This window comes from Rhinolophus hipposideros (assembly GCF_964194185.1).
Source record: "Rhinolophus hipposideros genome assembly, chromosome: 12".
Classification (NCBI taxonomy): Eukaryota; Metazoa; Chordata; class Mammalia; order Chiroptera; family Rhinolophidae; genus Rhinolophus; species Rhinolophus hipposideros.
In genome coordinates this window covers 25,249,916-25,277,092 of record NC_138058.1, presented here as the reverse complement: position 1 = coordinate 25,277,092, position 27,177 = coordinate 25,249,916, and the positions used below count along the sequence as shown (strand labels likewise).

Here is a 27,177-nt window from a genome sequence, read left to right as displayed (position 1 = left end):
CAGTGAAAACTACAGCTAAGCGAAACAGTCTCAAAAGAAAAATAGAAAATTTTCATACAATTGTAATAGTATTTAAACTACATAAAAATTAAACCTACATATAAAAAAAGACAAGAAACATGCAAGAAAAACTGATCTGTATAGGGTATGAAACTTTTTACTTTCATTTAGAATTAATGATTATAAAGGTATTTATTATAAATATACATTTACAAAAATGTTAAGGAAATTCTCTTACGTAATTTTGAATAACAAATTCAATTACAACTTTGTTTATGTTCTTCGTTGTGCACTTTATTTATTTTGTTTTGCTTTGACTCAGAGCCATAGTGTCATTCAAAAGGAAACCACTTCTAGCCATGCGTCAGACAGAGCCTCGGCCCTTTCACAGGTCAGACCCAACCTTGTAGAATGAGCATGCACATTAGGGGACAGTTTCCCTACAAACCTGTGATGAACAAGCTAATGGGGCCCCTCACTAATGGGCTAATAAGACTAGTTTATCTGGGCCAACTAAAAAACATATGTTTAGACAGGAGGCAAAGGCCTTTCCCGTCATCCGCACCAAAATATTTACAACCAAACCTATTGTCTGCGAGGCTGTCTTGCCATCATCATACGCGGTTTCAAACTGTTTCAAGTGTCCTAAACTAGAAGTATTGGCTTTGCTATTTCTTAGCCTCTGAAACCATAAGTCCTCCTAAGCACATGACTGGCGGCTCTGATAGCAATACACAGAAATCCAGAGGAGGAAAGATGGAGCAAAACGCGGCTTCAGTTCCCAAACTGTCTCTCCGCCCCCAAAATAGCCTGCTATTTAGAAGTCCTGTTTCCTCCCGCGCTCCCCTCTGTGGGAACAGCAGGAGCTTTCTGAGGAGCCCAGAAGAGTGCTGTGAGGGGAAAGGTATGAGAAGCATGCACTGACTCATGTTGCTTTGGGCGAGATGTGTTTTCTCTGCTTCCACTAATGAAAAAGAATCACATCTAGGGAAAGGCGAAAGGAGAGCAACCTACACTGTACGTGAAGGAATGCTACACGTTTGGAAGGATAAGCAATGAACTTTCAAAAATCTAAATAAATGGGAATGGGGAGGGGGAAACAAAAGGCAGTTTTTTCAGACACACAGAAATAGGTCTGTTTTAAGGTCCACCTTTTGCTCCCCGTTCAAAATGCTAAATCTCTGTCAAATCTGTCTTCATTCTTCTTCCCCTCCTTTGCCCCTGCCTCCCCTCAAGTGGCAAGAAGGATTGAAGCAGGTTTAGGTTTCAGCCAGAGCAGAGGGAGGGGTCCAGGGACACTTTCCTAAGCTAACAATGACTGTCTCTAATGGTTTCTGTCTCCTAACAAAAGCCATGACTCCGTTGTTATCAGCTTCATCTAATTTTTCCTTTCCAAAGTAAATAACACAGCCCTTGCATTTTACACATGTCCAAGTTTGACAAATCATTATCGACTGAGACTATAACTGATAAGAGATAACTTTGTGGTAGGACGTTGTCATTTCCTCTCATAAGGGCTTTCTTTCTGAGATACAGAAACATGATTAAAATAGTTAAACATTTCCTCTGCCTGGCAGTCAGGAACTCAAGACATTAAGATACTGGAGTCTGCATTTTTCTAGTTCAAATAGATCTATGAAGATACCAATAGTAGCCACAAACAGTATATTCAAGATTATTCTGCTTTTTTAACTAGTTGTTTTCCTTATGAATTCACATGAAATAATTTCATCACCAAGGACAGCAGCTGCCTAATTTCCTATATAGTTTCTGAATGGAGAGCATTAAGGCCTTCTGTCAGTTCAAACCTCTATTTATTTTCAGAGAGGAGCAAATAGGTGGTAAGATTTTAGACTCTATAACTAAGAAATCTATGCCTCAGAGCATGTTATAATATTATACGTATTAAAGTATTAAAATAACAGATAAATAATATTCTAGAAAAAGAATTTAGGGATAACTGGATTATAACATTCAGAGGTAGAAATCAGGAGGGCAACTACTATATTCTATAATCACACAACCACAGCCATTAGAGAATATGTATCACCAGATACCAATATATATGGCTAATCTGTTTCAATATGACTCTTACATTTGTATGATAAATATTAACAGCTCCATCAAAGCAATACTTCTTAATTATTCTCTGTAGAATATGTGTTGTTAAATAGCATTATAGCCTATTAATACACCAGCTTTCAGGTGCTGCCACTATATAGATGACTACAAAATGTCTGGAGACAGAGGAAGCTATAAAGTAAGAAAAGTAAATTTATAAATAGATTAGTGAAAGGTACCCTGAAAAAAACAGTCTTATAAGCCACTGCAGACAATATATGTTGGGAAAGATGCAAAAATTCAAAGTAGAAATGGGAATATTAGACAGTCAGAGAGAAAAGAAGCATTAACATTTCTGATTATAAAAATTCTTGCAAAACACAGGATTTGACTTTCACGATGTTTTTCGTCTTCTCTAATACATCTTAGTTCAGGTCAAAGGAAGTCTCTACAAATGGAAAGGTTAATGGTTAAGTTCCTCTCATAGAGAATAAGGAAAATGACAGGGATATAAAGTGCAGCATAGAGAAGATAGTCACTAATACTGTAATAACCATGCATGGTGCCAGGTGAATACTAAACATCACTGGGATCGCTTCATAAGTTATATAAATATCCAATCACTATGCTGCACATCTGAAACTAATATAATATTGACTGTCAACTGTAAAAATTGAAAAATAAATAAATACATATGCTTCTTAATTTTACTTGCCACACAAAATGCTAGCAAAGATTAATAACTGATCTCTATTAAAAATAAACATTCTATAAACAAAAGATAAAGAAAATGCCATTATTTATTTTAAAATCTTAATCTCCTTTTTAAAATTAAATAATTTTAAATAAATAATGGCATTCAAGTGTTAACAGATAGAATCATTTAATATTTTTATAACACCTCCTACATTGGGAATTAGTAGCTATTTCTACTATACTAAAAGACTCACTAGAGAAGGGAGGCAGGAAAAAAAACCGTATCTGCAGGTAACAGCCTGATACATCTATCTTCTTCACTACTGGGTAAGCCTATCATTAGGAAAGGAGGAATAGGAGTACTCGCCTCCCTCCACTCAAGAAAAGTAGCAAATGTACTGAGAAATTTACCTGCACTGCTGATAAAGATAGTACGTGAAAACAGAAAATGCATTAGTTTGCTCTAGCCCTATTGTTCACACAGCTGTCCCAGGAGACACACACGCGCGCGTTACTAATTTTTCTGTTATGAAATCTTCCAAAGTAGGTGGATCATCCAAAAAGAGTATGCCAGAAGTTTGTAAGGAATGTAGATATTTTTCTCACTAATTATTTGAGTCATTCTCCTTCTTGAAAATACTTTTGATTACCATTTTACATAAAACAGTTTCTCGGTATTGGTAAATGAATGCAGGGACTTGGTGCCCATTTCTGAGCATTAGTTGGATCTCAAGTCATTAAAATGTACCAGGCATCTTTCTGAAGGGAGAAAACAACAAATGAGTAGCTAAAGGAGCATTGCCTCTGCATTCAGAGGACTGATTTCAACTGGCCATATTATGTCTGGGAGCCAGGAAATACCTGGCAAACATTTTTCATCAGTGTACTTTTCTGTCCTACTTTGCTTCCAAAATGTCAGACAAAAGAAGGGTTCAATTCATGCAGACATGAGCTTTCACAAGGCTGGACTGAACATCACCAACCAACACACCAACACACTAGAAGGCCTAGGATTCTAAGGGACTAGAATTAGCAAAACTATAAAAAATTTTCTAAGCCTTTGAACATATAAGAATACCCTGACCAGAGCCGCATCCTAAAAAGTACAAGATTTTGCTATTGAGCTTCTCACAAATTATGAGGATGCTTCCTGGGAATACCGAAATCGATTACCACTGAATTTACTCAAGTGTTTGCACTAAGCAGAAGAAAATAAGGAAAATTACCATTTCTCTTCACTGAGATACTGCAAAAAATCTTGTGGCCAAAATCAAAAGACAGTCCCTCAAGAATTCTCTGCTAGAAGCTGAACACTAAGGAAATAAAAATTCAACTGGTCTTTACTTAACAGTGGTCCACTATATGCTAAGAAACTCTAAACTGTTAGGGGAAAAAAGGCAATTTAGAACTAAATGTGGTGTTAAGTATAAAATTTTTGAGAGGAGGAATAATTAAGGTAATCGAAATCATAGAAAATGTTATACTATAGGTAAAGAATTAATATCCCCTAATATATAAATAACTCATTAAAATTGAAGGAAAAATACCTAAAATCCTTAGAAAAATGGGCAAAAGATACGAACAGAAAGTTTACTGAAAAAAGATAATACAAATAGTCCTCAAACTTATACTACATTTCACCCACGGTAATAGGAATGCACATGAAAAGTGTATAGAGATACCATTTCTCATCTATGCAACTGGCAAAAATTTAAAAGCTTAAAACTCTCTTAAGGAAGGTGTCAGGAAATAGGCACCTCATACCTGCCTGCTGGAGGGGGAAGACATAGAAAACGATACAACCTGTATGAAGCAGAATTTGACATTGTCTAACAAAACGACACATGCATTTACGTCCTTGCACCAACAATACTGCCTCTAGGAACCTATGCAGAGCATATGCCTTTGACTATATGGAAAACAATTCTCAGGTTTTGGAGGTTTATTTTGAAACTGTTTTTTTTATAGTTTTAAGGTGTTTTACATATAGTCAAATGCACCCTTTCTAGTGAACAATTCAATGAGTTCTGATAAATCCATATAGCCCTGTGTACATCACCACAATCTAGATTTTAAAAGTTCCAACACCCCCAAAAATTCCCTCATGCCCCTTTGTAGTCAAATTGTTCCCTGATGCCCAGCCTTTAGCTAACAGTGATCCATTTTATATCCCTGGAGTTTTGCCTTTTCAGGAGTCTCATATAAATAGACTCATATGGTTTGTAGCCTTTGAATCTGGCTTCTTTCATTCAGCATACTGCATTTGAGGCTCATCTGTGTTGTTTCGTGTGTTTATAGTTCATTTCTTTTTATTGCAGTGTGATACTCCAGTTATGAATATACCACAGTTCATTTATTCCTTCACCCACTGAAGGACAGTTGGGTTGTTTCTACTTTCTAGCCATGCATGAATGAAGTTGCTGTAAGTATTCAGGTATGGGTTTTTGTGTAAACAAAATGGGTAAATATCTAGGAGTGAGACTGGTGGATCATACTATATATGGTAAGTGTATGTTCAACTTTATAATACACTACCAAACTTTTTTCCAGAGTCTGTACCATTAGGCATTTTCACTGCAATATATAAGAATTCCAGTTGCTTTGCAATCTGCCAGTACCTGCTATTGTGTTCTTTTTATAGCTAATTCTAATAGTTGTGTAGTTGAAACACTATATTTTAACAGGAAAATACTGAAAATCGTTAACTATCTACACATAGGAGATTGGCAGAATAAACTATGGTACACTCAATTAACGGAGTACTATCCAGCAATAAAAGTAGAATCAGAAAGATTTCTATGAACTGAAATGGAATAATTTCCAGGATATAGTTTCAGAATAAAATAAAATACAAAAAATATATATGTATTATGCTATTAACGGTGATGTTGTGTAAGGTATGAGGAAGGGGACATACACACACAAAGGACACTGATTACTTACAAAGAATGGGTAGGAGCAGAGTGGGAGGGATAAAGATAAGAATGGGATTTCACTGAATATGTCTTCTTATATAATTTTGCCTTTTGAACCATGTTCATATTTTACATAGTCCAAAAAAATGACAAAGTCATAGTTTAAAAAAAAATACAAAAAGAACCAAATGAACCTAATTATATACCAATGTGATAATAATCACACAAAAGGAGAAACAAGCCAACAAATATTTGAACACAATACTCTGAGCTATACAGCCCCAGTGGGATTTATCGTAGGATAAAAAGAAGTGAAAAGAAATCTTGAACTTAGTTAAGTCTACTGCTCTTAGTGATATGTGCAAAGCAATTCTGTCACTATTTTGTCTGTGATATATGATCAGGCAAATGAATACATATATTGATACTCTGGGACCCAGAATTCTTAGAGATACCAATGTGGAATAGGAGAAGAGGACGACTTGTGATATCAGGTTGAAATGAGAAGCATCAGTTTTAACTCATGATTTGAAAAAAGGTCTATGTGTTGGTGTAGCATGTGCGTCTTGGCTCTGTCCACAAAGTTTCTCACATCTCAGTTTCTAAATATCGTCCACCAGTGAAGAAATAGCTGATTCTGGGGCTGGGGCAGAACCTGGCGTGAACCAAGAGAATCTTGTGCCAGGAAGAAAAAAAAACACAGAAGTAGTCAAAAATTGATGGAGACATGTCAAAGGATAATGGATAAGACACACACTGGCCAAATTTGGAACAATTAGAGAAGCAAAATGAAAGACAAAATGGAATATAATCCATTGTATATAAAATAAGAATCCATATGCCAATAATAACACTAAAAAAAGAGAGGAAAGGAAAGTTCTTCAAAGAAGAATGCCAACTAATCAATGTCAAAGAAGTGATAAAAATGGAAAAATCACTACTTCGCAATCATCACAGTAACACATGATTCAGAAGAGAAATCATCAGTGAATTCTAAACAACGGGTGAAAAACTGTTAGGGAACAGGATAGTTACATGGTCTAAAAGTATCACTCCACAGATCACTTATAAATTACAATGAGGGAAAGGTACCTTTACAGTGGAGAAATCTGATAGATACGACCTTAACCAATCGTGTACCTCCTGATGCAATGCACCGAAAAGAACATAATAATACTCCTATAGTATTCCTGCCAAAAGTGATTAAACTTAACCTGATCATGAGGATATACCAGATGTACCTACAAAGAGGAATATTAAAGGACAAAAAACAGGCATAAAAATTAAATGCAATCTGTGATACCTGTCTGGATATGGCTTCAGGAAAAATAAAAGAAAACATCTTCTATAAAAGACATTATTGGGACAACTGGGGAAATTCGTACATGGGTTGTATATTAAGTGGCAATATTGTATCAATGTTAAATTGCCTGAGTGTGATCACTGTATTGTGATTGTGAAAGAGAATGTCATTCTCAGGACTGTACAGGTTGCTGTATAGTGAGCTCAAATACGATGAATGAAGTATGATGCTTTCTTTCAAAAGCTCAGCTTTGTGGGGGTGAGGTGGATACATATATTCTTTGATTCTTTCAAAATTAAATTTTTAAGAGACAGAGATCATGTGAAATTTTAATAAGTGGAGTATTTAAGGAAAGACATTCATTTTACTGTTCTTGTAACTTTTCATTTTACTGTTCTTGTAACTTTTCTGAAGATTTAAAATTCTTCAAGAAAAAAATATATGTTTTTAAAAGAGGGTAATACAGAAGAGGTGAGAATAAACTAGTCCTTAGGGCAAAGTAGAATTAGATATTTTAGACAAGGCGTGGGGGAAGAAATACAGTCCCTATTTGGGTAACTAGCAACTTAGCACAGAGTGAAGCAGGTAGTTAAATAAGCAATGAGTATATAAAGGAGAAATTCTAGAAGATCTGAAAAGGCAGGTAGATGTTTTGAATTGAGGCAAGTAACTTCAAAATGACAAGACCTTTATAATATCACAACAATGAAAAAATTTAAAAGATCTTAAATCAATGTTAACCATAATATATCTTTGCCAATAATAAATAGACCTGAAAGATCAAAGAATGGGAATAAGAAACCCATAACAGAAAGTCTAAGGCATGCCATAATGTTTTCGTTCAACTTTCTAATTTGTCTTTACTGCCATTTGATTATATGTATGGGTATCTACTTTTCATTTGACTGTACGCATATTTTTCAGCTTTAATAGATCAGCTTTCATTAAGAATAGAAGTAAAAAAACTCAAAGCCTACAGAGGTCAGTAAACATTAGGAATCAGTGAAGTAGGTCAGCATTTTAAACTGTATTCTCTGAATATATATACTATTACTCATTTTTTCAAAAAGACTACATTCTCATCATTTTTTTCATACATGTGGCCCTGTCAGTCTACCTTCCATTTTGGCATTTTTTATTAGAGACGCAATGTAACTAATAACATATTTCTCTCAGTGACAGATAGATGTGATAATAAATGCAAGTGCCAATGTGTAGACACACCAGGAATTGTGGTTTAGTGGAAAAACCATATCCCTGTGGCAACATCACTATTCAGGGTGAGTCTATTACTACCATCCTTACAAACAGCCTAAGTTGGAAATACAGATTTTTATGTGAATTCAATTGACTTTTAAAAGTTGGCAACTAATTTTTAAAATTTGTAAGCGCTGTGCAAGCCAACAAGCATCTTGCAAGCTGTTTGTGGTCCATGGGCTGCCAATCTGCAACCTCTGATTGAAACTCTAAAGTTCTAAGGGCATCCTTGATTTCATGTTAGTTTACTGAGAAATGATCTGTTTTCTGTTACCTTCCTGTTAACAGGAAGTTTTGCAAAAAACAATTTGAAATTTGGGTCAAATATCCTAACAAGAATTCTTCACAAACAATCTGACATAAATTAATTATTGCCACTTTTATAGGTGAAGAAAAGAGATGCTTAGAGAAATGACATGATTTGTTCCAATAGCATAAAACTGACAAAACTTACACCTTCTAAATACAAATCTTGTATTCTTTCTAATTGCCTTGTGTTATAGACTGAATTGTGTCACCCCCAAAATTCATATGTTGAAGCCCTAACACCCAATGTGATTGTTTTGGAGACAGGGCCTTTAAGGAGGTAATTAAGATTAAACGAAGTCATGAGAGGGGGCCTAAATACAATAGGACTGGTGTCCTTATAAGAACAGGAAGACACACCAGGGGCAAGCACAGAGAAATAGCCATGCGAGGACACAGCAAGAAGGCAGCCATTTGCAAGCCCAGGAGAGAGGCCTAAGGAGAAACAAACCCTGTGGCACCTTGATCTTGAGACTTCCAGCCTCCAGAACTGTGAGAAAATAAATGTCTGTTGTGTAGTAAGCCTCACAATCTGTGGTATTTTGTTATGGCAGCCCTAGCAAACAAATACATAGTGTTACCTCACAATTAGTACAACAATCATTAAGACATCTCATAAAGCTTTGTACTACATGACATTTATATTTAAATTAGCAATGCGATCCTGTAATTCCATATTTCAAAAGAGGCACCAAAATCTTGACAGCTAAACCTGAGGTGTATCATTTAATCACAAACATTGATCTTTTCTGACCTAAGCTCTATGAAGATCTGTATGAACATGGTGACTACCGCTCTCTAACAGTGTGTAAGCAAAGAAAGATACCGAGTAGAGTAGGAGATGCGCCATAAGTGTGTCGTTACAATGAAGTGTTCTAGTGAGGCAGAAGCTCTGCGGTAACCTAGAAACAAAGATATCAAGGCTCTACTTTCAAAAACTATTTCTTACTCAATACTGCTTTATTTCAGAAGTTTGTTTTGTTTTCAGTAGAGGGTGTTTATCATCCATGCAAATATACATCCTCAAAAACTACATCAACTGTTTTCTAACCGTTATTCCAAAAAAAAAAAAAAACACGCCGCCATAATGGCTTAATTATAACTAATGCATAATGATAGCATTGTGTTTCCCGAGTACTGTGAAAACAGCGTTCTATACATTATTTCAGTCAATCCTCACAACAACCCCACCCCCAGTAGGTACTATTGTGCTCGCAAATAATATCTCACTTTACAGGGTTCTTTGTATTTTACCTTCAAATATCTCAGAACATTAGTAAGCACTCAAAATGTAAATAAAAAACTTTAACTGGCCTTTCTTGAGACTGACAGGGTTCTTTGTATTTTACCTTCAAATGTCTCTAAAATTATATTCTTAATGACTCTAGATCCATAAATACAGTCTCTATCTAAAATGTTCACTATTTCTAAAAATATTTTCTTAAGTCCTATCTAGACATTTACAGAAGAGCAGTTATATCCGTACATAGCACAAGATGATATAGAAATTCAAACCAAATTCCTGAAATCATAAATATTTCCATTAAAGATCAATTAAGTTGTAATCAAACATGGCCAAATATCAGCAGTTTATATATGGTTCGACTTTAATATATGACACGTAAAGGAAAAACCTCACCTTAAATAAGGTGAGCCTTTCCTTACCTTAGACAAATATGAAATACAGATAGAGTTTTATGGGGGAATACTTTTCAACAATCAAGAGACTAACTCTTGCACTTGGTTCAACATGTGAATTGATTTTTCGTCCAACATGACAATTTACTACTGTGACTTCATCTGTAGTTCCAAGATTTTCCCTTCTCTGACATGACTTTTATTTCAGTTTAAGAACCTATTAATTATCTATTTACCATGTGCAAAGCTATGGTCTAGATATTTGGGATTTCCTACCCATCTCATTCTATGGTCTCTTATAAAGTGTCATCAAACTGAAGACACGGTAAATAGCTTACAAATATCATTCGACTCAAAAGTCGAATACTTCCATTAAAAGCATTTTTTAAAAACTGTAAAAAGGTTTTCCTCTAGAAAATAAAAAATACCTAAACTTAAGTGTGTTAAATCAGAATCAAAATTTTATCAACAACAACGCTGGTAATCTATAGTAATCAACAGATTTTAGAAAGCAAAACATAACTTTCTCTTTGAGGGCTACATTCATTGTTGGAAAATTTGAAGACATACTAATGAAAAACCAATAGAAGCCCCACACATCCATGATTTGTTCTCTTTATGCACTAAAAATGCTTCCTGGTGGTCCCCACCTGTACCCTTGCAACTCAAAGGGTGCTCTGAGACCAGAAGCACCATCCTCACCTGGGAGCCTGCTAACAGTGCAGGTTCTCAGATGCACCTCCAACTTGCCGAATCAGAATCGGCCTTTCCCACGACACGCAGGGATCCTATGCACATGAAGGCCAAGAAGCACTGCCCTACTACATGGTTCTTAACTTGGGTCCTAGGGACATCGTGAGTTTCATGAACCCCTTGACATTTCATGCAGAACTTTTTGTGAGGGAATATATGCACATTTTACTGGGGGAAAAAACTCCATATATTTTTTTAATAAACTCTCCAAGTAATATATGACCCCAAATAGATTAAGAACCACTGTCCTAAAGGATTTTATGCCACGGTTTAAAAGTCAAAATATTTCAAAAACTATTTACGCTGCTCTCAATGAGGTCTATTGAAGAATGAGAAGAATGAAGGTCAGAACGTCACAGTGGGTCACGAAAGACCTTATCTGAAGAATTTATTCACACCATGCAAGAACTATGCCAAGAAACCAGTTTGGAGACATCTAAATAAATAATTCTCTACATGAGGTTTGAGATTAAGAATGTGCACTTGAAGAAGATTCAAACTGAGAAGTAAATAAATATAAGGTAGAATTTTTTTATGATAGGATGCCATTAGATGACAGTGAGGTGCTGAATTCTTGTTGTAAGAGCTCAATCAGCAAATCTCTAATGTGAATTCTGTTTGATTTGGGAAATGGGAGCATTTTTAAATGTGAACTACCAAGTGCATTCTTAAAATACTTCCTTTATGAGGAACTTCCCAACACACTTCACTAGTCCCACTTTCTTCATCTTCTCTGGACTTCAAAAGATAAAACAGAATAAATATGGCACAAAAATTAGAAGGGATGCATTCCAGGATCTTCAGTGAGTTAATGATAAAGAATGGCTCCTATCCAGAAGGTTCTCAACGATACATGAGAACTATGTATATATTTCATTCTTTTATCTTATCATCTAATCATGTCTTTGGGGTATGTATTACCCAGGCGCATAGACTATGTCTAACTTCTGTTTCCTTAAGCCACAGTACCTGATACAATTTAGCTTCCTTAACAAGCACCCAAAATGTAAATAAAAAGCATTAACTGGCCTTTCTTGATACTGACTCTTTGCTGTGTTACTACTGTAACTTGTCATCGGTGATGAGCCTAATACCTGACAGTCTGGTCTCCAGGGTAGATCAAGTCATTCCAGGCAAGAAGAGAGAAAACCAGGAAATATTCCGGGGGATCAAGTTCTCTGCCCCTTTCTATTTCCACAGGTATCAGGCAAATATTTGGTTCTTTTGTTGGCTCTGTTCTTAGAGCTATTAACTCTTGCTATCCAAAATATGATAGGGGTTATGATAAGACTTTCACACATTATTAACTATTGATGTACCTCATTTACATAACAAACATATCCTGATAAAGTATAAATTATAAATTATATTCACTTATATTGTAGAACTGTGTCCCCGCAGTAATGATAACCGTATAAAAGAATATGAAGTTCTTTATACATATGATAGTCTCTCAGACATTCAATCAAACGTAAATGCTAATGTTTTAGACACATAATTAACGTGGTTATTTGCTTTTCAGCTCAAAAAGTTTAAACAGTGCCGCGTCAATTTTTGACGTGAAAGAGGAATAATAATAAGGACAGGCATACTGACAGTCGTGATTCATAACAGCAGTCAGCAAGAAGGAGGAGGGAAACCAGGACAGAAACTAACATTTGCCTGAACTACCTGTTATGGTACAGGCACTTGTGCAACCCCATGGCTGCAGAGACCGTCTTTCCCTGACGCATGAAGACACTGAAGTTCCAACAGACCAAACAATTACCTAGGATTACAAAGTTAGACAGTGACAGGTTTTGGGGGGAAAGGAGAGTAAGGAGAGTAGTAAGGGTGTGACAAAGGACAAGGATGAGGAAGCAACAGTGAACCCGGTTTTATCTGGAGAAATGAAACACGGGAAAGGAGACAAGCACTGAAAGGCAAATGGGTCGCTGAGTATAGAAGTAACTGGTTCCTCATACAAGTCATTGAATGTTTTAAAAGGAAATGATATGATTATAAATGATAATGTTTTTAATAAAATAAAATAAAAGGATTCGAATGCAGTCTATCTGATTCCAATGGTCATATCAAGAAGAATATTGAAATATGTACTAGTTAAGCCTCTGAATCTTATTCTTTACCTGCAAGTGACACAGAACTAATCTAAGAGGTTACAGACATGTCACAAAATTCCCAGATTCCCTATAATCATTCATGTACTTATTTCCTCCAGAAATCTATTCTCAACCTTCTGGAAACTTTTTATATTTTCAAACTGAACCATATCTCAAGGCTAAGAAATCCCTTTATTTATTCCCCACTGTTCAAAGTAACATCTTTTGTCTCAAGTAACTTTGTTCCAGTTTCAGTGGAGGTCACCAAGATCTCTTTCTCTAGGTCAAGTACCTACCCAGTATCTACCTAGTCAGTATACAATCAAAAAAACTTATTTAAAAAATGGACAGCTTTTTAAAATCTAAAGAATTAGTATCGAAGAGCTCTTTGTGCATCTTCAGTACCCTTAAACCAGGGCCCATTCCCATTTAGAATAATAATCTAATTCCAGAATATCACACAAGCTGTATTAAACAGATAAACTCTTTATCACATTTCAAACATATGTATTTCAGCCTAACAGTCTCACATCTCTAGTTCAAATGATAGTTACCTCTTCATCATCTTCCTCATCTTCAACATCCAGAATTCCTGAATCCTGTTCAGACTTGGGGCTAGTGCTTTCTATCTCTGTATCAAAAATTGTATATGCGTCTTTCTTAGATTTTCTCTTGCTACCTATTCTGGGTTGTTGCAAGACGATGTTGTCCAGGTTTCTTTGCTGTTGGGCCTAGGATTGAAAGAGACACACACATTTAAAAAAAAGAAAAAAGAAAGAGAACAATTAAGCATTCAAAGAACTAATTTTGAACAAATTGGTATCTTAAAGAAAGTACTACAACAAAATGCCTTAGTACATAAAGTTTTAGTTCCAGAAATAAAACCAAGCATATTATGTATACATTTTCAACCCTGAGATTACCCCCACTTGATTCATTCTTCCCAGTTTCCACGGGGGAAAAAAGGGATAATCAATCAATATTATCATAAGACTTTCCAAAGACACCTACGAAATTATCACAAAAATGAAATCTACTCATTTTCCTTTAAGTAGCCAAGAGATAAGTGCACATGACCAAATTTTTATGTCTTACAAGATAAATGCCATACTGGAATCATTGTGATTGCAGAAGGAGGAACAGAACCCTTTAAGCTTAGGGGACTCTTAAAAACAGTTGTGTGTATGTGAGAGATCAACACAATTCTCCTGATTAAGAAAACGAAATGTCTTAATAGAGTGATTTGAACTAACTAATCCAACAGGATTTCATGACCTTAAGCTGTGGAAAACAGCGTTTTAAAGGATTTCTTCCTCTGCATTTTTAGAGAAAGGAAGAGTAATCCTCTCCACTTTAAGAAAAAAAAAAGATTCAAATGATGGTGCTGTTTCAATAGATACAAAGGGTGGAAAGCGTCAGTTTCCAAGGTCAACAACAGAAGTGTTAAACCAGAGAATATTAGAGCTGGAAGTGACCTTAGTTACCACTCAGGAAACTGAGGCTAGAAGACAATGGATTTGTATGGGGTCACAGAGCGAGTTTCTGGTAAATCCAAATCTCAAAGTATGATCTTCTAAATTCCAGATCAGTGATCTTCTCACTACACAACAGTCCCTGAAAGCATGGTAAAAAGTTTCCCCCAAAAAGGAGTTCTGTGATCAAATAAGTGGGAAACACTGCATATCATGTAGCCTTCTTATATATAGATATAGAATGCTAATTAACAGAAAAAAAACTGGGAGAAGTCCTATTTTAAGAAACTTCTTTACTTTGATTTAGTCCAGCACATTCCAAAAGTATTTCACAACGGAACTTTCCTTTTTTAAAAAAATAATACTTAGTATCATCCTAAAATACAAAGCTTGAGCAATGTGGCTTCTCAGAATATACATTCCTTAATCAATATGTGATCTTTCTCTGCAGTGACAAATAGATATTAGTTCAGGAGAAAATCAGTTTCCAAATATTCTGAATGAGGTTAAGGAATTCAAGACAAATATTAAGTATAAGATGTTAGTCCAGGCACTGGTTAAATGAAACAATTATAATAGGACAGAGAAAAACTTGAACTATGTGAGCTAGCTTCTGCCAAGAAAATGAAAAGAATCTACATTCCAGAGATTTGAATCAATGGACAAACTTGTTTCTCTACATAGTCGTTCGATATTTTGCTTTGACTTACATAAAATACGTGGCTTCGGTAACAAACTGAGATAGAGAAGGCATCCCAGAACATTTAATTTAGGTTTGAATATACTATATATCCTTCAAGCGTTAGAGACCCCTAATTAGATAAAATATTTTCTTTTCCTCTCAAAACTAAGAAGTTCTTCCCCAGTTCCTTCCAAGGCAAACCACACAAAAAGGAATTAAGGACTCTGGGGAAGCACTAAGGGAGGGAGAGCTTCCTAAAGCTTTTATATTTACAAAAGCAAGCCCTCAACTAGAGAGTCATCACTTGCCCCTTAACTCCATCCTCTCTTGCAGGACAGCAATACCAAAAGCTTTCATAAGGTGCTCTTACTTTACTGAATCCCAAGTTAATTATATTCCTTTCACAGTCAACAAAAACTGCCAGTGTAGCAAAAGCAATCAAGAGAAGGCACACTTAAGTAGTGTCTCTTAAACTTGAAATGATACAAATCTCCAAATATCCTGTGGAAGTAATTTTAGATCTCCTATGACTTGCTCTTTTTAGGTGGTACGTATCTGGTTTTCCCATCAATTTGGAAGAGCGCAAAGTAGTTTGGGCCAAATCAGCAAATTAAGATAGCAAACCCAATGTTAGAAATCAAAGCATTTTAAGTTGTATTCCAAATCTCTATCAGAACGTGGAGTCTCTGGTAGAATTGTCAAGTCTTCTCCAGTCTGTAAATGAGCAGTCAGGGAAGATCTGCCAAGCAGGAATTGGTCAAGTTAGAAACCCTAAATTTTAGGTAAGACAATGAAATAAATACTCAGGTGTTACCCATTATGGATGAAAATGAAAATTACCATCTATTCAGAATCTACATTATGGGACTGGCAGAAAGTGGAGAAGAGTAAAAATAGAAAAAATATATGAATACACATAATATGTATTAAAATTAAAAGCCCATGGGAAAAAAACCTGGTAAAAGCCCTTCAGAGCTCTCTTCTAAGCTACCTATGCTAAGCTACCTCACCAGGACTATTTATTCCGTCCCTCCAGAGACAGCCTTTACAATCATGAGCCAAAGAAACAGCTGCCTGATTTCTGTAGCCTGGGTTGGAAAGGCGTAGGACTATATGAAGCATACAAGTAGAAGTTAGGCCTTACAAAACATTTAGGTGTTTTCTTTTTCTTAGTTGTTCCTTCTCTTTGTGAATAATTTTTTACACATTTAACCACCTCTTACTCAAGATTCCCTCACAGCACTCTTCCCACCCGCCCAAGATCCAACAGCACATCTTCAGTTTCCTATTACTACTTGCCTCTCCCATCACCTCACTTCCAACATCCCTAAAACGGAACTCATCACCTTCTCATTGTAATTCCCCTGCATACTACGGCCAGGCTCTTCTTAAACCACATCATTCATCAGATCAGTTAGGCACGAGGGAAACTGGGGGGTGGGGGGGGGATTTAAACAAGTACAAATCCAAACTCGATAATCCATCACAAACTCCACCATAATGGAAGCTGAACCTAATTTTCCGATGTACTTACCCAGTACTCTCCAACATGAATCTTCCACTTGAATCAAACTCTACTTCTTAATATACTGGGTATGTTTCCACTTCTGTATCTCTAAGGAATGACTTCTTTCTGCCTGTCTCTAACCTTTCCTCCAAAACTCAACTAAAATTCTTCTGCCTTTAGAAAGCCTCCTCTCGCTGCCCTAATTCATGATGCTTTCTTCTGTATTCCTCTTTTCAGTCAAACATACATTGAACATCTGCTTGGTACCAGGCACTGTGCTACATGCTAGGAATACAAAGCAAAAAATGGAGTCTCTGACTCATGAACCTCACATCAAATTATTTTATGAAAAGCAGATAGGCAAAGAAGCGAATGAAATTCTGTGCAATATGTATAATAATAGAAATAAATACAGAGGACAATGGTTGAACAAAGGAGAGAGTAATAAGATCTGCTTGGAGAAGATTCGGGAAAGGCTTCGACAAGGAACAGGTAGAAAACTATGCTCCTCAAAGATAAATATGATTTTTCCAAAGGGAGGTAAGTAGAAAGAGTAACCATTACAGAAGAAGGAAAAGGCATGGGAAACAATCATGTGTGAAATAACATTATCCACCCAAGGAATGAGTGATTTTGTATAAGAGCATAGTTTATAAAGGACTAACAACAGATAAGGTTCAAGATGTCATAGAAAGCACTTTCAATGTTAGTAGGCAATGGAGAAACAATGAAAGAGTAAGCAAGAGGATAACAGGATCAGCTTTAGAATTCAGGCAAATCCTCTAGGAGCAGAGGGGTGGTCAACTGGGAGAAGATAAAGACCAAAAAAAGAAAACCAATACAGATCACAGTAACAGTCCAAATAATGATGATGAGAACTTGAGTTAAGGTAGTAGCAGATATGCAAGTGCAGAAGCACCAGAATTTACTAATTTGAGTGTAGTACATGGAAGATGGGAAGGAAATAAAAATAACTCTTAAGTATTCTGGCCTTGATGACTAGATGGTGGGGCATTCCAAACAGTAGGAACCATGGCAATAGTAAGTTAAGAACAGGATGAAGTAGGTGAGTTCGGTAAACTTGTCAGATATCCAGGTAAACAAAGAACAATACAACACTTCGGTAGGTAACTCTTCTTTCTTTGAGGACAGGAAACATGCTTTACCATTAGAATCCCCAAGCCCAGACACAGTGACACATACACAGTAAATTTTAAAAATTGATTACGATATAAAGGCAATAGGTAACAAAAGTAATCTATGTGAGAATGAGATTTTGCCCAATAAAAGGGAGCGGTATCTGCAAAAAAGATAATTTGGATGTTCTCCTGCCTATTAGAAGAGGGAGAAAACACATAAGAATTACCTAATATTAACCTAAAAATGTTGCTGTTAACACTTTACAACTGTCAAATAGTGTCTATGAGGCATTACATATATATAAATATATACGCTATAAAGTAAAGTTTTACTGTGAAATGCAACTTCCAAGGGTGCCTTACCAAGAAGACTCAGTTAATGTGAATCAAAAACTGAAGGCTCCTGTCTTTATCAGCCCAACACTGACCTCTAGTGGACTAAAGGAACACATACAAACGACCCTTAGAATGAGAAACTGAGAAGGGTATAGGCTGGAGGCCTGACATATTTGCATGGACTTCCATTACAGGTTGCTATAGCAAAAACCAAGCAAACTAAGATCTTCTTGGAGTAAAACAGGTCTTTAAATCTAAACTCTGCAATTTATTCATTCTATAACCTTGGGCAGTCTCTTCACTTCACGGGGCACATCCCCATCTCCAAAAAACAAAGTTAATAAAATGCACCTTAATACTGCCACAGGGATTAAATGAGATAATACAGGTTTAGTATCTGGAATTAAAAGATAATTAAAACAACCAAAAAAAAACACCCCAAATTTGCAAGTTCTACCTGTCCTCCTTCTAAAAATGAGACAGGAATTGTGTTTCATTGTCCACTATGGAAGCATCGAGATCCAGCAAGTATTTGGATACATCATCATTACTGGCATCTAACACTGCTACACATCGCCATTCAGTTTCGCATTTGTACCACATTTCAAGTATTCGATATCGGTATGAGGCACGTCGCGTGCTATGCTTCAGATCCTCTCAGCCTCAGCTCTTATTCCAGTGAGAGCATCAGTAACCGGTCTGGGCAGCCTTGGAAGCGGCACATCACGTAACCTGAAACCAGCTCTAACACTTTCTCCACACCTCTAGATTCCTTCCCTGCGGCTTTCCTATAATACCACAGTGTAGAATCCCACAAGAACTACTTAGCATTCATGAGTCTCAACCCAGAGGAGAGGTAACCATTGACCAAGGAATGAACAAATACATACTTCCCCTCTGAGTGCCTCCCCTAGTCAGTTCCATATGGCTTCTCGGAAGGTCCCAGGAATTAAGAAACCAAATTACCTACCATTGTACCACGGTACTCACTCTACAAACTTTTCTTTTCACTCCTCCTGACCCTTAAATTCCTGTTCCATGGGTCACATGCTTGAATAAACCACTTACAACTCAACCTCTCAGGTTCCCTCAGGGCAACCAAGATTAAAATAACATTCTATACAACAAAACAGTGAAGGAGGATGATGACCCCCCATTTTATGTCTGAAGCCCACAGGATAACTCTGAAAAGAAATGATGATTCTGAAGTTGCCTCTTCAAGTCTCACCAATCCAAAGAACTGCAGAAGAGCTGCAATTTCCAAACAGGACATCTTCACATTTATCAGCACTAGTCTGGCAACTAGCATTCTTTGGCAAATAGCTTCAATATCAGATTCAAACCAACAAAATGAAAACAAAACAAGGAGAGTGATTCAAAATGAAGGGGAAAGAACATATCAAGATCATGTAAAAAAAGTTATTTGCATATTAGTGTACATAGGCATGTGTATGATATTTTAAAGGAGGGATAAAAAGACGATTTATCATACATATCCTTTAGTCAGGTGTCAATGACCTAAATGCAGCAGTAGGATGAGAAATCTAGAATTATGATACTCTTGAGATGTTTTGTATTAATTGAGGAAGGTGGACACTATATCATCTTGAAAATTGTAATTGAGATCCTTAGTCCTCTGAAAGTCTCCAGTTCATATTTAAACCTATATTTCATTGGGGAGAAAGTCTTTGCACTAACAAAATTCACAGCCTTTCCGTCTGGCCTCAGCCATCAGGGTAAGCCAAGATGGGCGCTTACAAGTCCATCCAGGACCTATGGAGGAAGCAGCAGTCCGACGTAATGCGCTTTCTTCTCAGGGTGCGCTGCTGCAGTACCGCCAGCTCTCTGCGCTCCACAGGGCCCCCAGCCCCACCCGGCCGGATAAAGCGCTCAGGCTGGGATACAAAGCTAAGCAAGGGTATGTCATATATCAGATTCGTGTGCGCCGTGGTGGCCGCAAACGCCCAGTTCCTAAGGGTGCCACCTATGGCAAGCCTGTCCATCACGGTGTTAACTAGCGAAAGTTTGCTGGAAGCCTTCAGTCTGTTGCCAAGGAGCGAGCTGGACGCCACTGTGGGGCTCTGAGAGTCTCTTACTGGGTTGGTGACGATTCCACATAAATATTCTTCGAGGTTATCCTCCTTGATCCATTCCATAAGGCTATCAGACGGAATCCTAACACCCAGAGACTCATCAGACCAGTCCACAAGCACAGGGAGATGCGCGGGCTGACATCTGCAGGCCGCAAGAGCCGTGGCCTTGGGAAGGGCCACGAGTTCCACCATACTATTGGTGGTTCGGGCCGTGCAGCTTGGAGAAGCGCAATCCTCTCTAGCTCCACCGTTACCGCTAATATGAGTAATGTTTGTAAAATTCTTACCTAATAAATATATAAAGATTTCTCGTTTCGCTTCTCTATATTTTCTATTTATCTGCAATTAGTATTTCTATTGGTATACCAGAAAAGAATCATACTGGATAAAAACTTTTTAATCTGGATAAATCTTTTTGCTCAAAAATATTTCACAAATATCTTTCTCTACAAATAAAAACACTTATAACATTTATATTTTATTGTATTTCAAAGAAGAAATGTTTATTTAAACATAGTCTAGCATTGGACATTTATATTGCTTCCAATGGTTTGCTGTTTAATAATGCTGAAAAGACTACCTTCAGAGCTAAAATTATGTGTATATCCTTAATTTTTTTATTAGGGGAATTTGTAGAAAACCTAGATAAATGTTGCGAAATAAATAAACACTGACAAACTGCCCTCCAGAAAAGCTATGCCACTTCATAGTAGCACATACAAGTATATGAATGCTTATTTCCTAGCCCCTACAGCATCAGAAGGCACAATTTCTCTTTACTATTCTAAACATGACAGCAGAGGAAGAAATGACAACATGTAATTAGATTTGGCTAGGTAAAAAATGAAAACTATCCCATTCTACAATTACATCCCATTCTACAATAAATAAATATAAATATTTATTTATTTTCCTCTAGTACTTCTATACCTTAATTTAGTCTACATTAATATTTTTAATCCTTCTACAATTTACCATGAGTGTTATACAAGGCAGAAAACTACTTACTCAAATGTTTATTTATCCCAATTCAAGTTTTTAGAACAATTCGTCTTTTCCCAACTGTTTTATTTTAAATGTCTGCCAAATGAATATCAGGTCATGGTTCTAAAATTCTAACAATACTGAAATTATATTAATGAAAAAGACAGTAGACAGTAGACTTCTTAGGCCTTTTCCCACCCTCAATCCTGCTCTGTAGAGCTAATATTTTTACAACCACATTTCTAAATAACATCCTTACTTCATGGTAAAAATTTAGCTCACTTAAAAATCTACACCCCTTACCTACTACTTCTTCAATTATCCTCCCAACATAGTATTTTCAGTTAAAGCAATAATTGGTGTCATGTAAGCATACTGTCTCACTACAAAGCCAAGGACATATATAATGATTACATGTATTTGATTACAGTTCCTTTCTAGTAGTTTTTTAGTTCTCTTGGAGTTTCAAATTGCCTACATTTTCTAAAACTTCTCTTAATGTTATAACTACAATTAATTTTGATCTTTAAAAAAAAAAAGCTCATCATAATACATGCTGAATTCAAGCCCTATTATTCCTAAAGGTATAACCTGGGCTGATTGTCCACCACAACTGTTATTCTAGAGGAAACTTACTTTTATCTCTCACTAGAATTAGAACCATAGTTTCATAAATTCCATATCTATCTTTCACTTAATTTAGTCCCTTGTTTTGTTGGAGCATATCCTCACGTAATTCTTAAAAATGAAACATGGCAGTTAAATTTCTTGAGTTCTTGCATTCCAAAATGACTTTAATCTTTCTTCACATTAAACTGATAAGTATTAAACTGAGTATAGAATTCAAGGTAGAATATAATTTTCCCTAAGATTACTGAAGGCATTGCTCCATTGTCTTCTAGCATCTATTATTGCTCGTGAGAAAGGCAATGTCATTTTGGGCTTCATTCCTTTCTATATTTCATAACTTTTTCTCTCTGGAAGCTTTTCAAACCTTTTACCTATTATGTTCTAAATTTCACAATGATGTACCTTGGTGTAGTTCTTTAATTTGTTCATTATGATGGGTAATATATCCATGAATCTGGAAGTTTAAGTGCTTCAGATAAGGGGAATTTTCTTGTATTACTGCTCAGATAATTTTCTCCCTTTGTCAAGAATTCCTAATTGGTACTGAATTCTCCTATAGTTCTTCCTGATGATCTCTGTAACATTTTTATACAAAGAACCAAATTTTTAATTTTTGAGGATACCAATTAATATTTTCCACATATTCTGTTTTCTGCATTATCTGTTCCCTCTAGGTACTTTTTTATTGTTGATACTTATTTTCTCACAGTGGCAGATTTTGGTCTCTCTCTTTCCAGTTGGACATTTTCCTCAAATGTCTGTTCATCCTTGGCCAATCATTCATATTTATACTAAATCACTTAAAAGCTTACAGAAAAGTCTGTGGGCACAGAGAGACTTGTCAACTAGCAAGCTTCACTTTAGGAAGTCTAGAAGGGAAATCACCTCTCTGCTGGGGAAATCCAAATAGTGATTTGTGGCAATATTTTATCAATTTCTCTAGAAAAGAATCTTCTAATCTCCCACTGAAGAATATAAGTGCAAATATTCCATGCATGAAACAAGAGAAGTGGAGGAATTAAATGTTTTATATACTAACTTCCAACAAATCACACCTTTAAGCCCCTCGTCTTACCCCCATCATCTATCATAACTCACACCTCCAAAATTTCAGACAATGGAGTTCTCTGTACTAAACTGATTTCTCCATTCCCTGTGTACCTGTTTAAACTTGCAGTTGTGCCTTCATACATCCTGCTATCTTAGCTACCACTCTTCCCTCAGCCTTTATTTCTTCCAGCTTTATTGAGATGTTATTGATATGTCACATATGTAAGTTTAAGATGGACAACATGCTAATGTGATACACATATATGCTACAAAATGATTACCACAATAGTTTACTTAACATCTCCATTCTATCACATATGAGGTCTGACAATTACATTCAAGAACTTGCTACCATGCGCTTACATTGGCAGCACATACAAACAGCTCAGTGAGGTTTCATAACCTTGGTATATGAGTGTCTCAGAGCTGCGTTCATGCCAACGTGTGGCGGTGTCTTGCTGAGTGGCGTTCATTATTGTTGTGTGTTTTTGTGCACCATCGCAAGAATGTCTGAGCTTGAATTAGAGCAATGAACAAATATTAAATTTCTTCTTCAACTTGGCAAGAGTGGAAGTGAAATCAGGGACATGTTGATACAAGTATATGGGGATAAGGCCATGAAGAAAAAGGCAGTGTACAAATGGATTAAACGTTTTTCTGAGGGGAGAGAACACATCACTATTGAAGAGAGGTCAGGATGGCCAATAACGAGTAGAACTGATAAAAACATTGCAAAAATTTGTCGAATTGTGAGTCAAAATGATCGGCTGACTGTGAGAAGCATAGCAGAACAAGTGAACATCGACAGAGAAACAGTTAGGAAAATCTTAACTGAAAATCTTGCATGAGAAAGGTGTGTGCAAAAATGGTCCTGAAGGAGCTCACTGATGAACAAAAGCAAAGGAGAGTCGAAGTTTGTCAAGGCCTTTCGGAGAGGCAACATGATGTTGTAGGCCATCTTATCACTAGTGATAAAACATGAGTGTATCAATATGACCCTGAAACAAAGTGTCAAAGTTCACAATGGAAGTCAGCCAATTCTCCATGACCAAAAAAGTTCCATCAGTCCAAATCAAGAGTCAAAACTATGTTGCTAACTTTTTTGATATCATAGGGGTTATTCATTATGAATTTGTATCAACTGGACAAACAGTTAACCAAATTTACTATTTGGAAGTGCTGAAAATGCTGCATGAAAAAGACAAAAATGACCTGAATTTTCACCAACAATTCATGGCTCTTGCATCACGACAATGCACCAGCTCACATGGCATTGTCTGTAAGGGAGTTCTGACCCAGTAAACAAATAACTGTATGGGAACACTCTCCCTACTCACCTGATCTGGCCCCCAATGACTTCTTTCTTTACCCAAAAATAAAAGAAATATTGAAAGGAAGACATTTTGATGACATTCAGGACATCAAGGGTAATACAATGGCAGCTCTGATGACCATTCCAGAAAAAGAGTTTCAAAATTGCTTTGAAGGGTGGACTATGTGCTGGTGTCAGTGCATAGCTTCCCAAGGGGAGTACTTCGAAGATGACCATAGTGATATTCAGCAATGAGGTACGTAGCACTCTTTCTAGGATGAGTTCACGAACTTAATTGTCAGACTTCGCAATTATCATTTTTGTGTGCAATGACCTTTATGGCCTACTCTCTTAACAACTCTGCAGTACATAATATTGTTAATTATAATGACCATGCTGTATATTAGATCCCCAGAACTTATTCATCTTAAAGCTGAGGTTTGTACCCTTTGATCAACATCTCCCCATTTCCATTGTCTCCCAGGCCCTGCCAACCCCCTTTCTACTCTTTATTCCTAAGAGTTTGGCTTTTTAAAATTCCACATATAAGTGATACCATATAGTTTTTGTCTTTCTCTGACTAATTTCACTTAACATAATAGCCTCAAGGTCCATCCGTGTTGTCACAAAAGGCAGGCTTTCCTTCTTTTTACGACTAAATAGTATTCCATTGTACTTATATAGCACATTTTCTTTATCTGTCCATCTGTCAAGGAAGAGTTAAGTTGTTTCTATGTCTTGGCTATTGTGACTACTGCCTCCAGTTTTGTTATTCTTTCTCATAATTGCTTTGGCTAGGTCTTTGATAGTTCCACACTAATTTTAGAATTTTTTCTTCTACTTCTGAAAAAAATACCATTGGAACTGTGATAGGCATGGCACTGAATCTGTAGATTGCTTTGGATATTATGGATCTTTAAACAACATTAATTTTTCTGATCCACAAACATGGGATATCTTTCCATTTATTTGTGTCTTCAATTTTTTTCATCAATGTCTTGTAATTCTCAGTGTACAGATCTTTCACTTCTTTGGTTACATTTATTCCTAAGCATTTTATTATGTTTGGTATTGTAAATGAGATTATTCTCTTTATTTCCTTTACAGATAGTTCATTATCATGTATAGAAATGCAACATATCTTTGGTGGAGTAGTTAGGATTTTCTATATGTAAAATCGTTTCATCTGTAAATAAAAAAAATTTTACTTCCTACTTTCTGATTTGGCTGCCTTTTATTTCTTTTTCTTCACTAATTTCTCTGGCTAGGGCTTCCAGGACTATGTTGAATAGGAGTGATGAGACTGGGCACCCCTGTCTTCTTACTGATCTTAATGAGAAAGCTTTCAGACTTCCACCATTGCGTATGATGTTAGTTATTGGTTTTTTCTTATACAGCCTTTATTATGTCAAGGTATTTTTTTTATATATACCCAATTTGTTGAAAGTTTTTATCATGACAGAATGTTAAATTTTTTCTAGTGACTTTTCCGCATCTACTGAGATGATCATATAATTTTTATCTTTCATTCTATTAATGTGGTATATCACACTTACTGTTTTGTGTATGTTGAACCTCCTTGCATCCCAGGAATGAAATCCCACTCGATCATGGTGTACGACTCTTTTACTGTTGAATTCTGTTTGCTACTATTTTGTTGACAGTTCTTGCATCTACATTTATCAGGGATCTTAGCCTATAGTCTTCTTTTGTTGTAGTGTCCTTATCAGGCTTTAGTATTAGTCCTAAATATTGTAACTGGCCTCTCAAAAAGAGTTTGGGAGTGTTCTTTCCTCTTCAATTTTTTGGAAGAGTTTGAAAAGGACTGATGTTAATTCTTCTTTAAATGTTTTATAGAATTCACTAGTGGAACCACCTGAGCCTGGGCTTCTCTTTGTTGGGAGGTTTATGACTACTGTTTCAATCTCCTTACTTGTTAATGGTCTGTTTGAATGAATGAATGAATGAATGAATGAATGAATGAAGAGTATCAGAAATGAAAAAATTGTTGAGCAAATATAAAAGAAGAAAAGAGAGGGTGCTTTTTAATACAGAGTGATCAAGGAGTGTCTCTCTCATAAAGTAGCATTTGTGTTTCAGAACTTAGTGCCTATGTATTTAATTGGTAGGGGCTTAAGAAAAAAAGAGACAAATACATGTGGTCAATCCTTTAATCCTGAGTTCTCACACATTTTTTAAAGTATTATAAACATTATAATATATTCTAATACCTGAAAGGACAACGTCCACCCTGTTAGTCATATTTAAAAAATTTCTAAGTTATTTTCAAATAGAACATTTTTTTTAGAATGCTAGCTACTGGAAGATAGGATGGTAGTAGGTTTTGCTTAATGTCTAGCACATTAATTCGTCAATTAAAATCATTTATGCATGACTCTAAGATAGGCTGGTTCTTGAGTAAACTAAATTTCAAGATAATTCTTAACTCTCTTCCCCACAAATTTCTGCCACATATCAGGTTGAGTTTTACATCCTTTATCATTGTCAATTTTTATGTGGTCATGAAAATAATCCCAAAATATAGGTAAAGTTCGGAGGAAAAGTAATCAAGAATAGGTAGTACTCTTAGGGCAAGACTCCATTAGGTGTCTAGTATTCTATGTTTTAACCTAGTCTCCCAGAAAAGATAAGACCTATTATATAAGCCAGGTTTTCCCCAAAGACTACCCCATCCCACCTGATAAGGGCCAGAAAAAGTTAGAATTTTAACTATTGGTTCATGCCAATGTTTCAACCGAACTAATAGTTTCAACTATAACTATAGTATCAACAAGATGCTAACTTTAAATCCTACTTGTAGACTTTCATTGTAGCAAAGGATAAAATTATACAAAAACATAAGACTTTTATGTAGCCCTTTGTCTCCCTCCAGAAGACAACTGCAAAAATTGGGAGGAAAGAGAGTGGGCATATACATCAACTA

The 27,177-nt window shown here is 36.1% G+C and overlaps 1 protein-coding gene and 1 pseudogene across 3 annotated transcripts in view; one reads left to right on the top strand and one right to left on the bottom strand.

The window, feature by feature from the left end:
- Nucleotides 1-27,177, bottom strand: part of EXOC6B (exocyst complex component 6B) — a 583,153-nt gene that overhangs the window by 349,168 nt on the left and 206,808 nt on the right. For both annotated transcript variants that reach the window (XM_081069629.1, XM_081069630.1), the window contains exon 7: nt 13,583-13,759. In XM_081069629.1, coding sequence (XP_080925755.1) covers nt 13,583-13,759 — 177 coding nt within the window. The remainder of the gene's footprint in view (nt 1-13,582; nt 13,760-27,177) is intronic.
- LOC308505720 (large ribosomal subunit protein eL15-like) lies at nt 19,911-20,548 on the top strand (annotated as a pseudogene). The gene has a single exon. The product of its transcript is annotated as a large ribosomal subunit protein eL15-like (transcript).